Genomic DNA, 12,867 nt, shown 5'->3' on the forward strand with positions numbered 1-12,867 from the left:
TCGCGTTGGAATCGATCTGCAGACGGCGGTCTTCTGGCACGGCCAGCTCTGTCTTGCCTCATCTCCACCCCGCGAACCCAACCAGGTGAAAGTCCGCATCGAACCGAACCCCAGTAAGGCCATCTACTTAACGACGAGAGAAAATTCACACTAAATGTCGTTTTCAATTAAGTCTTGCAGATGTAAAATGATATAAGCTTTAATGAAGAAATACAATTATCTAATTCTAAACATAATACAATTCAAAGTTGTTTCATTTTAAAACTTCAAAACGGAGCATCGGGAGTTTGTGTGGATGCGTCGTTCATGTGCAATTTTTATCGTGACTTTCCTGGCCCAAGGCCGTAAATGGTTGTGAGGGGGCTGCAGGCGGTCAGGCTTGCTTCAACCCATGGTTGTGAACATCCAGACGTTAATCGGCAAGGACCATTTCTTGTCCTAGTTCACCAACAAATAAGACTTCATGCAAAAATCTAATTAGTGTTGTTGTGGAGAATGTATCTACTCGATGTGCTCTGCCTTGTAACCGAATACAAATCTCTACCAAAAATGCATTCCAAATATGCTCTTAAAATTACCTCTTTGCTATGAAGCAGATCAGCAGACACGACATCTTTCATTTATCGATCTCTCCACGAAACAAAGGAATGTTTTACACAAACGATAACTAGCAACAGACTTCTGGGAGTGCATCATTGATTCAGTGCAAGCCACCTGTGCACCCCGATTGGTGCACAGAGTCTCAACAGCAGCCGGGCTTGTTTCAACTGATAGCTTCAAACATCCAGACGTTAATCTGTAAGGAGCATTTCTAGTCCTAGTTAGACGAAATTTGTGTCAACATGTAATACCAAATTATAATTCGTGTTGTAGAGAATGTATCTCCACTACGTGTAACTTTTGAGTGGTATGCCTTGTAATTGATGAATGATCCGAGTGTGCTCCCTATTTCAAAGACAATGAGTTGCTCCAGAGGGAGATGCTTCTTGAAAACACAACTACCTTTGACCTGTATCACAAGAACAATGAGTCTCACCTGAGTTATCTGTCCAGGTTACTTCCAAAACATCACTTATTCAATGTTTGACCCTTATAGACAAAATGTTACATGTACACGCACAATCGGACAAGTATTCATTCTAAATTAGTGACAGGCATATTAACAAAATGTAATAACTGCACTGAAATATACTGCATCAGGTTACATCGCATTAACAAGCTATATAAAAAAAAAACTGCATCGTCTGCTTAACAGTGTATGTACTACATACTAATGCACCATTCAAAACGAGTAGGCCATTGCATGCTGGCGTCTGGGTCACAATTGAGCAAATTCTAAACATTACCTACAAACTACACAACTGAGATGCCACATTAATCATCGCCCCCTACTGCCCGGCTCTAGTCCACATGCAGGCTGGTGCAGGGCCACCACTTTGTGGCCAGAGGTCGCAATCGGGTACCCGATTCCCGTACCCTACCCGATACCCGACTACCCGTACCCGGTCGGGTATGGGTACCCGTTGGCGACCCTGGTGGGGCCGGGTACGGGTAGGCCGTGAGTCACTGGTGAGTAACCGTTTGTCACTCATTTCCCAACGTCTTGTCTCTTCTCACAATTCAAGTTCCTAGAATCAACCCACCCGCGCATGCAACATGGCTTCATCCCAGAGGTCGCAATCAGGTACTCGTCTCCGTACCCTATACGATACCTGGCCGGGTACAGGTAGCCGGGTATCGGGTAGGTTACAGGTACCGTTTGCGATCCTGGTGCGGCCGGGTCCGGGTATGGAATCAAAACCCGTTTGCGACCTCTGCTTGTGGCACAGGGGCAGCTGCTACTTTGGGATGCTCTTCGAGTGTTTGAGACGAGATACGATGCAAAACTCCGAATTGCCGAGGCAATTAAGCAAGCACAATATAAATGCAATTATGATAACATAGAGAATGCTTGGGAGCTTATTGGCTCTCGCTCCTGGTTAGAGATCTACCCAACCCACAGGTCCACACAGACTGGCCGCTCTTTACTCTGCAGGTTGAACCTAGGAATTGAGTGTTCAACTTCACATTCTTGTCATTAAAGGCCTGTGACAAAGCAGCATCTATTGGAGCGACATCGTCTCAAACTTACACATCTCCCAGGTCTCCATTTGACTTTGTATTGTCTCAGAGGAAGTCCACCCACACCTCCACTTCCACAAACTGCTGGGAGTTGCCTCGCTCTGCCTCAAGGTCAGAATTCTCCTCCTGCTTCACGTTGCCTCCATCGCTGTGGTCCGATTTTAGAGTCGACTCTTCATCTTCACATTTTACCTTCACTTCTTCGCTCTTCACCATCACTTCTTCACATTTCACCTTCATCTCCTCATATTTCACCTCGATACCTTTAAAAGTGTTCAAGCTGGGATTTTCTTCCGGTTCTTGTTTCATGAGGGATGGGCTCATTACGGCACTTTGACTTTCACAAGCTGATTTCACACTCCACTCCTTGTGGATCTTATGATGCTTGTGTGTTCTCTGGTGTTTTTGAAGATGTGGTGACCGTGCAAACGCCTTCCCGCACACACTGCACCTGAAGGGTTTGTCTCCCGTGTGTGTTTTCTGGTGTGCTACAAGAGTAGATGGAAATGCAAACGCCTTCCCACACACACTGCACTTGAAGGGTTTCTCTCCCGTGTGGGTTCTCTGGTGTTTTTTAAGAGTCGATGAACGTGAAAACGCCTTCCCACACACACTGCACTTGAAGGGTTTCTCTCCCGTGTGTGTTCTCTGGTGTTCTACAAGAGTAGATGACTTTGTACACGCCTTCCCACACACACTGCACTTGAAGGGTTTCTCTCCCGTGTGTGTTCTCTCACTGCACTTGAAGGGTTTCTCTCCCGTGTATGTTCTCTGGTGTTTTTTAAGAATCGATGAACGTGAAAACGCCTTCCCACACACACTGCACTTGAAGGGTTTCTCTCCCGTGTGTGTTCTCTGGTGTTCTACAAGATGTGGTGAGTGTGCAAACGCCTTCCCACACACACTGCACTTGAAGGGTTTATCTCCCGTGTGTGATCTCTGGTGTGTTATAAGAGAAGATGAACGTGCAAACGCCTTCCCACACACACTGCACTTGAAGGGTTTCTCTCCCGTGTGTGTTCTCTGGTGTGCTACAAGAGCAGATGAATGTGCAAACGCCTTCCTACACACACTGCACTTAAAGGGTTTCTCTCCCGTGTGTGATCTCTGGTGTGTTATAAGAGAAGATAAATGTGCAAACGCATTCCCACACACACTGCACTTGAAGGGTTTTTCTCCCGTGTGTGTTCTCTGGTGTGCTACAAGACTAGATGAATCTATAAACGCCTTCCCACACACACTGCACTTGAAGGGTTTCTCTCCCGTGTGTGTTCTCTGGTGTTTTTTAAGAGTCGATGAATGTGAAAACGCCTTCCCACACACACTGCACTTGAAGGGTTTCTCTCCCGTGTGTGTTCTCTGGTGTTTTTTAAGAGTCGATGAAAGTGCAAACGCCTTCCCACACACACTGCACTTGAAGGGTTTCTCTCCCGTGTGTGTTCTCTGGTGTACTACAAGAGTAATTGAATGTGTAAACGCCTTCCCACACACACTGCACTTGAAGGGTTTCTCTCCCGTGTGTGCTCTCTGGTGTTTTACAAGATGTGGTGACTGTGCAAACGCCTTCCCACACACACTGCACTTGAAGGGTTTCTCTCCCGTGTGTGTTCTCTGGTGTGTTACAAGAGCAGATGAATATAAAAATGCCTTCCCACACACACTGCACTTGAAGGGTTTCTCTCGCGTGTGTGTTCTCTGGTGTACTACAAGAGTAATTGAATGTGTAAACACCTTCCCACACACACTGCACTTGAAGGGTTTCTCTCCCGTGTGTGCTCTCTGGTGTTTTACAAGATGTGGTGACTGTGCAAACGCCTTCCCACACACACTGCACTTGAAGGGTTTCTCTCCCGTGTGTGTTCTCTGGTGTGTTAGAAGAGCAGATGAATATAAAAATTCCTTCCCACACACACTGCACTTGAAGGGTTTCTCTCGCGTGTGTGTTCTCTGGTGTTCTAAAAGACCAGATAACTGTGCAAACGCCTTCCCACACACACTGCACCTGAAGGGTTTCTCTCCCGTGTGTGTTCTCTGGTGTTCTACAAGAGTAATTGAATGTGCAAACGCCTTCCCACACACACTGCACCTGAAGGGTTTCTCTCCCGTGTGTGTTCTCTGGTGTTCTACAAGAGTAATTGAATGTGCAAACGCCTTCCCACACACACTGCACTTGAAGGGTTTCTCTTCCGTGTGTGTTCTCTGGTGTTTTACTAGATGTGGTGACTGTGTAAACGCCTTCCCACACACACTGCACTTGAAGGGTTTCTCTCCCGTGTGTGTTCTCTGGTGTGTTACAAGAGCAGATGAATATAAAAATGTCTTCCCACACACACTGCACTTGAAGGGTTTCTCTCCCGTGTGTGTTCTGTGGTGTATTTTAAGAGTAGATGACTCTGCAAACGCCTTCCCACACACACTGCACTTGAAGGGTTTCTCTCCTGTGTGAGTTCTCTGGTGCTGTGTCAAATTTTCAGTACGATCCGTGCTGTATGCACACCGGTCGCATTGTTGCCTTTTTGCACCGAGCCGCGCCGACTGCCTTTGCTCCATCAGACAAATTCTGCAGAGGCAGCGACAGCTGCAGACAGAAAAATATATCCACACCATCTACACATCAGTATCAATGCAAATACACAATAACACGTGCCTTACACGTCTATACTTATTCACATATACATGATATCGTAAAAAAGCGTCCCAAATTCATCACACGGGCTGTTATGGCACACAATTAGAGGACAAATAGAAAAATGCCTGGAAGCCCTAGTATCTTCAAAATGAATGTTAACCCAAAACTCCGAGCACACAATTTCGGCTGTCTGGCTTCAAAATAAATGTTTCTGAAAGCTAAATTTAGCTGACAAAGCAAAGGGTGTTGAAAATAATACTATTTGTGTCATCCACAAATGCATAAATTAATGTTCAATCACAACTTAGAGGTGTGAAGCAAGGCACAGATGTCCTTGGTTGCTATGATGAACAGTTCCGACTTCAGCTGCACGTTTGTGCTGTGATAACTTTCTCACTCCAATCTTACAAAGACTTCCAGAGGAAAACAAAAATAAACTAATCTTAATTTTGGAGCTTTCGTGACTGCAGGAATTATTCTTTGGTTCTTTTGGTAAAGTCACGTATAAAGATAAAATAATAAATTAAATAATAGCATACTACGACGTTTCGATTGCAACACAAGCAATCATCATCAGGTATAAAAGAAATAGCAACAAAAATCTAACCAGAAAACTATAGACAGACATATAAGCAGACAGACATCATAAAGATACACAGAGAGAGAACACGTATCGGCACAAAGAGAGAGAGTTGTCCACTCATTGACATGCTAATTTTTTCTCTGCCCCCTCCCTCTCTCCGCCCCCGCCCCCTCTCTATATTTAAGGACCCGTCACAGAGACGACCTCTCTCTTTGTGCCGATACGTGTTCTCTCTCTGTGTATCTTTATGATGTCTGTCTGCTTATATGTCTGTCTATAGTTTTCTGGTTAGATTTTTGTTGCTATTTCTTTTATACCTGATGATGATTGCTTGTGTTGCAATCTAAACGTCGTAGTATGCTATTATTTAATTTATTATTTTATCTTTATACGTGACTTTACCGAAAGAACCAAAGAAAAATAAACTACTGTTTTGATATAACCTCCGTGCTCAATAGAGTTAATAGACTTTACCGCAAATACAAACTTCATACTGTCGCACAGAGGCGGAGTCAGGATTTGCAGGTGGGGGGGGGGTAACACCTCCAGAAATGAAAAATGATAGGAGTTGTTAGTAAGTAAGGAGTTGTTAGTAAGTAAGAACCTCGGCATCGCGCTCGCTGAAGGTGTTGATGCCTCCAGGGAAGTCGTGTACTGTACACGCAACTGCGCACAATTCTGTGAGTGGCTTGTAACTGCTTTGCCGTTACTTATTGCCAATTATGGACACGGACTGTTGTCCTCTCAGAGTCCCTGGCACGTAATAATATGCCACACGGTGGCGGTGGGGGTCGCAAAATGCCGATTTATCTATGTATAAAAAAGGGAAATTTGTGAATATGTCTGTTCGAAATGTTTAGCATACTTCCCGACATGCAACAAACTTGAAATTTGGCATGTGGGTAGCTTCCACACTGTACACAATGCGAAAAGTATAAAAATAGAATAATACAAATAAAACATAATTAAACAATTCTCACGACGTTTTCGGCCACAACGCAAGTATCCGTCCTCAGGTGAAAACCAGGTCTGTCGAGGCGACAGCGTCTGAATGAAACAGCACACGTGCTTGGAGCATGTATATAAGCTGGGTTGGAAGGGGGGGGGAAAGGGGGGAGCCTTGACAAAAGAATATGCATATCAAGAGGAATTTAGCATATTTATGGGAAATGCAGGTATGTGATTAGTACTACTTATGCCCGTGCATTATGCAGGATTAGCAGCTAATCCTGCATAATGCACGGGCATAAGGAGTACTAATCACATACCTGCATTTCCCATAAATATGCTAAATTCCTCTTGATATGCATATTATTTTGTCAAGGCTCCCCCCTTTTTCCCCCCCCTTCCAACCCAGCTTATATACATGCTCCAAGCACGTGTGCTGTTTCATTCAGACGCTGTCGCCTCGACAGACCTGGTTTTCACCTGAGGACGGCTACTTGCGTTGTGGCCAAAACGTCGTGAGAATTGTTTTATTATGTTTTATTTTTTATTATTTTATTACTTCCTTGTACGTGACTTTACCAGAAGAACCAAGAAGATGAATCCCTGCAGTCACGAAAGCTTTAAATGGAAATATAAAAATAGACTTTTGTATTTTGGGAAGGGGGCGGGGGCGCAATAATGCATTTATTTTGCACGCAAGTGAGCGGTGACATCACATCTGTGATCACATCTGTGATGTCACACCCGCATGCGGCAGCGTTACGCAGTGTGCTTGCTGACGTCACCCCCCCCCCCCCAAACACTCCGCGTAGGCAGTGTTTTAATCAAGAATCCAAGTCCCGGACGAAGCCGGGTAGTAAAGATAGTCTATATATAAAAGTGAAATGTGTGGATATGTGTGTCTGTTCGAAATGTTTAGCATACTTCCCAACATGCAACACACTTGAAATTTGGCATGTGGGTAGGTTCCATACTGTACACAATGTAATAGCTATAAAAATAGACTTTTGTATTTTGGGAGGGGGGGGAGAAATGACCATGGAGTGTGTGGCGTCAACCCGCAACACACCTGAGTTAAGCGCTCTGCAACGCTTACCCCTACCATATGGCTCTTCGCGCGCCGTACTTCTACAGCTGTTCACTGCATGCCGGGATATTTTAGGTGGCGCTTCGCTCCTGGCCGATGAAGGCATTGGCTTCTCGGAGTTTCAATACAAATCCGTGCAAAGAACGGGTACAACTGCCATCTTAAATATGAAGCAGAAATGACATCTGTTTGTTTGTGTGAAGCAGCAAAAACTGTCCAACGCTGAGCTCTGGCGTTATGAAATTTTCACAGCTTATGCCGTCTGGAATTTATAAGCGAACGCGACTATTTTCAGCTCGCCACGTCATTCCCTTCCCGTGTTGCCAATATCGACATTACGTAGAAGTGGGTTAAGGTTGAATTTCCTTCAGTGAAAAACATCCCATTTAGTTAAATTGATTTCTTTCAGCTTTTTTCTTTCTTACAAGAATCAATTTTTCAGGGTTTTTCACTGGCATGGTTCACAGGTGGTGGTGGGTCCAGACCCACGCCTGGCCACCTTCACCTGCTCAGTATTAATGCTTCCTCACTCCACCAAGTAATTCATTGAGGATCAACCAACACAGCCAAGGCTGCGTGTCTCTCTCTCTCTCCATGGTGAGATGTTAACTACCTCTCCTGGCATACAGGAAGTCGTGGGTTCGATCCCAACCCTGACGCTGGCTGTATATTTGGAGTTTGCGTGCCTCTCTCTCTCTCCCCGTGGTCACGTCGATTTCCCTCCGGATCCCCCGGTTGTCCCCACTCCGCATGCAGAGAGTGAACACCGCCACGCGTCTAGAGTAAACACCGCCACGCGTCTAGAGTGAACACCACCACGCGTCTAGAGTGAACACCACCACGCGTCTAGAGTGAACACCGCCACGCGTCTGGAGTGAACACCGCCACGCATCTAGAGTGAACACCGCCACGCGTCTAGAGTAAACACCTCCACGCGTCTAGAGTGAACACCGACACGCGTCCAGAGTGAACACCGCCACGTGTCTAGAGTGAACACCCCCACGCGTCTAGAGTAAACACCGCCACGCGTCTAGAGTGAATACCGCCACGCGTCTAGAGTGAACACCGCCACGCGTCTAGAGTGAACACCACCATGCGTCTAGAGTGAACACCACCACGCGTCGAGAGTGAACACCACCACGCGTCTAGAGTGAACACCACCACGCGTCTAGAGTGAACACCGCCACGCGTCTAGAGTGAACACCACCACGCGTCTAGAGTGAACACCACCACGCGTCCAGAGTGAACACCACCACGCGTCTAAAGTGAACACCGACACGCGTCTAGAGTGAACACCGCCACGTGTCTAGAGTGAACACCGCCACATGTCTAGAGTGAACACCGCCACGCGTCCAGAGTGAACACCGCCACGCGTCTAGAGTGAACACCGCCACGTGTCTAGAGTGAACACCGCCACCTGTCTAGAGTGAACACCGCCACGCGTCCAGAGTGAACACCGCCACGCGTCTAGAGTGAACACCACCACGCGTCTAGAGTGAACACCACCACGCGTCCAGAGTGAACACCGCCACGCGTCTAGAGTGAACACCGCCACGCGTCTAAAGTGAACACCGACACGCGTCTAGAGTGAACACCGCCACGTGTCTAGAGTGAACACCGCCACGTGTCTAGAGTGAACAACGCCACGCGTCCAGAGTGAACACCGCCACGTGTATAGAGTGAACACCGCCACGCGTCCAGAGTGAACACCGCCACGCGTCTAGAGTGAACACCGCCACGTGTCTAGAGTGAACACCGCCACGCGTCCAGAGTGAACACCGCCACGCGTCTAGAGTGAACACCGCCACGCGTCCAGAGTGAACACCGCCACGTGTCTAGAGTGAACACCGCCACGCGTCCAGAGTGAACACCGCCACGCGTCTAGAGTGAACACCGCCACGTGTCTAGAGTGAACACCGCCACGCGTCCAGAGTGAACACCGCCACGCGTCTAGAGTAAACACCGCCACGCGTCCAGAGTGAACACCGCCACGCGTCTAGAGTGAACACCGACACGCGTCTAGAGTGAACACCGCCACGTGTCTAGAGTGAACACCGCCACGCGTCCAGAGTGAACACCGCCACGCGTCTAGAGTGAACACCGCCACGCGTCCAGAGAGAACACCGCCACGCGTCTAGAGTGAACACAGCCACGCGTCTAGAGTGAACACCACCACGCGTCCAGAGTGAACACCGCCACGCGTCTAGAGTGAACACCGCTTCGTTTCCAGAGTGAACACCACCACGCGTCTAGAGTGAACACCGACACGCGTCTAGAGTGAACACCGCCACGTGTCTAGAGTGAACACCGCCACGTGTCTAGAGTGAACACCACCACGCGTCTAGAGTGAACACCGACACGCGTCTAGAGTGAACACCGCCACGTGTCTAGAGTGAACACCGCCACGTGTCTAGAGTGAACACCGCCACGCGTCCAGAGTGAACACCGCCACGCGTCCAGAGTGAACACCGCCACGCGTCTAGAGTGAGTCTAGAGTGAACACCACCACGCGTCTAGAATGAGTCTAGAGTGAACACAGCCACGCGTCTAGAGTGAACACCACCACGCGTCTAGAGTGAACACCGCCACGCGTCTAGAGTGAACACCGCCACGCGTCCAGAGTGAACACCGCCACACGTCTAGAGTGAGTCTAGAGTGAACACAGCCACGCGTCTAGAGTGAACACCACCACGCGTCTAGAGTGAACACCGCCACGCGTCTAGAGTGAACACCGCCACACGTCCAGAGTGAACACCACCACGCGTCCAGAGTGAACACCACCACGCGTCCAGAGTGAACACCACCACGTGTCTAGAGTGAACACCACCACACTGTTGACGAGCCTCACCTTGTTGTTGTTGTGGGCAGGTCGCTTCTGAAAACAAGAGCGGTACAGCAGCTCAAGCGGGCGTGGTCTGGTAAAAAATAAAAAAAAAACTGTGAATATTTAAAATAAAAACAAAGTTACAAAGTAGCGAGCCAGGTGAAGAGAAATTAAAACTTAAGCAAGAAACTCTTTGGTTATTTCGGTAAAGTCACGTAGAATAAATAAATAAATTAAATAATAGCATACGACATTTCGATTGCAACACAAGCAATCATCATCAGGTACAAATGAAAGAGAAAAAAAACCTATTAAACTTAGAGTCAGCTAACATAACAGTCAACAGCCCACCTGGTTGATAACGTTCTTCCCAAGATTGCTCAATTTGAGAGAGAGACACGGAGACACATAGACAGACACATAAGCAGAGAGAGAGAGAGATGACACAAAGACACACAGAGACACACACACATAGACACACAGAGAGAGATGACAGAGAGACACACAGAGAGACACACAGAGAGACACACACAGAGACACACACAGAGACACACACAGAGACACACACAGAGACACACACAGAAACAACGCCTCTGTGTCGAGGCCTTAAATAGAGAGAGAGGGGGGCAGAGAGAGAGGGGGGGGTAGAGAAAGGGGCAGAGAGAGAGGGGGGGGGGTAGAGAAAGGGGCAGAGAGAGAGAGGGGGGTAGAGAGAGAGGGGGGGGGTAGTGAAAGGAGCAGAGAGAGGGGGGGGCAGAGAGAGAGGGGGGGGGTAGAGAAAGGGGCAGAGAGAGAGAGGGGGGCAGAGAGAGAGAGGGGGGGTAGAGAAAGGGGCAGAGAGAGGGGGGGTAGAAAAACTAGCACGTCAATGCAAGGCCGTAGCCATGGAGTCAACATTGGGGGGACCAAATCTTCCAGGGGGTCTGGGGTCCCCCCCCCCAGAAAAATATCTAAATTAGAAAACTCATTTCCTGCCATTTCCTCCCTAAAATATTTTTTTTAAATTCACTAACACATGGGATGGATTTTTTTTAATTTGATACAATAATGTCTAATAGTGTATTGTAATACATTGCTCTGTTTTTCTTTTTTACCTTTTCTTGTTTCATAGTATGTAATGGCAGAGATTAGGGATTCATGAAGTACAACGCAATCATATAAACAGAAATCTATGCATTGTTACATGAAGGCAAGTCCAGATTTTGTGGCTTAGCAAATTGTTGTTTTTATTAACAGAGCATCGCAATTATTCTTTACAAATATTTTTATAGCAATATATTGGGGGGGGGCATTTTAAGCATATTTGATTATAATTATTATAACATATTATAATTATTACAACATATTATAATTACGGCTTTGTGTCAATGAGAGATTTGGAGGTTTGGTGACTGCACTTAATCAAACAAACTTAATAAAATTAGAAATGTAATGCAATGCAACACAGAGAGTCGGTCAACACACAACTAACGCATCGCCTGGCTGATAACGTTCTTCCACAGGTTGCTAAACTAAGCGAGAGAATTCTAGATTTGAAGCTTTCGTGACTGCAGGGATTCATATTCTTAGGTTTTTTCGGTAAAGTCACCATGTAGGTAAAAAACATAAAAAAGTAAAATAAAATAAAAAATCACGTTTCGGAGGCAACACAAGCTTCCGTCTTCAGGTGGTACCGTCACAGCCACGACAGCTGTATCAAGTAAATGAGAGATTGCAGGAGCTACCACTCCGTTTATATAATGGTTGGAGAAGATCGTGGTGCAAGGGGCGCATACTTATTATTAATATGGTAAGGTGAGGCTTAAGACTAAGAATAGGTTGAGTCACAAACCGCACCTCTCCACAACAAAGGCTCAGCCTTTGTTATGTTATGTAAAATAAAAAATCACGTCGTGATTTTTTATTTTATTTTACTTTTTTATGTTTTTTACCTACGTGACTTTACCGAAAAAACCTAAGAATAAGCGAGAGAATTGAAGCAAACGCGACCAGGCGAGGGCAGGAGGCAAGGCCCCGCGTTGTAAAGTTCCAAAGTTGACATCGCTTCCATGCTCGCTGCTACTCAATTGACATCCCTACGAGAGAGAGAGCGAGGCTCTACCTCGGTAAACAACAACAACCACCACAACAACAACCACCACAACAACCACAATCACCACAACCGCGATGAGAATCTCACCTCGGATTTCAGTGCACGGGCCGAGCGGAAACTTCCCGGTCCCTCGTGACGTCACGCGGCAGCAGGTGACATGACGTCACTTGCGGGGTACGATGACACTCCCCACCCCACAATGAGCGGCTCAAAACTCGCGACTTCACGAATAAATTATGTTAATGAGCCGCCAGTCACCGGGCGTGGCTTTGCCCAAATAAGGATTGGCACTGGGACAGATATCGGCAGCGACGGAGCGGAGGTGACGTCACGCTCAAGAGCGCGGTGGTCGGGTAGGTGACATGACGTCACTAGCGAGGCCCACTTCCCCGTTGCGTTTGACGCCAAAGAGATCACGCTGAGCGGTGACGTCAGAGGGCGGGGTCAGAGTTCAAGTTTGTTGACAAACGGGGAGCGGCAGTGTCGTGGTGAGCGCTGCGCTCCGCACCGACCAGCCGAGTTCCATTCCCGCTCGTGGCCAACACCGCCAGTGACGACTTTCTGAGCCGGTCCTGAGCCTCCC

At 47.3% G+C, this 12,867-nt stretch overlaps 1 protein-coding gene across 1 annotated transcript; it reads right to left on the reverse strand.

Annotated features, from left to right (window-relative positions):
• Positions 1–246: 246 nt before the first annotated feature.
• On the reverse strand, positions 247–12,413 carry LOC144953744 (uncharacterized). The gene is made up of 3 exons (XM_078884332.1): positions 12,372–12,413; positions 10,217–10,283; positions 247–4,699 (listed from the first exon to the last, which is right to left on the reverse strand). The coding sequence occupies exon 3, from the start codon at positions 4,669–4,671 to the stop codon at positions 2,167–2,169; it is 2,505 nt and encodes an 834-aa protein (XP_078740458.1). The 5' UTR covers positions 4,672–4,699; positions 10,217–10,283; positions 12,372–12,413; the 3' UTR covers positions 247–2,166.
• Between the last annotated feature and the right edge of the window lie 454 nt (positions 12,414–12,867).

The sequence above is a fragment of the Lampetra fluviatilis genome, chromosome 82, assembly GCF_964198595.1.
Source record: "Lampetra fluviatilis chromosome 82, kcLamFluv1.1, whole genome shotgun sequence".
Classification (NCBI taxonomy): domain Eukaryota; kingdom Metazoa; phylum Chordata; class Hyperoartia; order Petromyzontiformes; family Petromyzontidae; genus Lampetra; species Lampetra fluviatilis.

Coding starts and splice junctions, on each gene's coding strand:
- LOC144953744 (XM_078884332.1), bottom strand. CDS start 4,671: ATGGAGCAAAGGCAGTCGGCGCGGCTCGGTGCAAAAAGGCAACAATGC.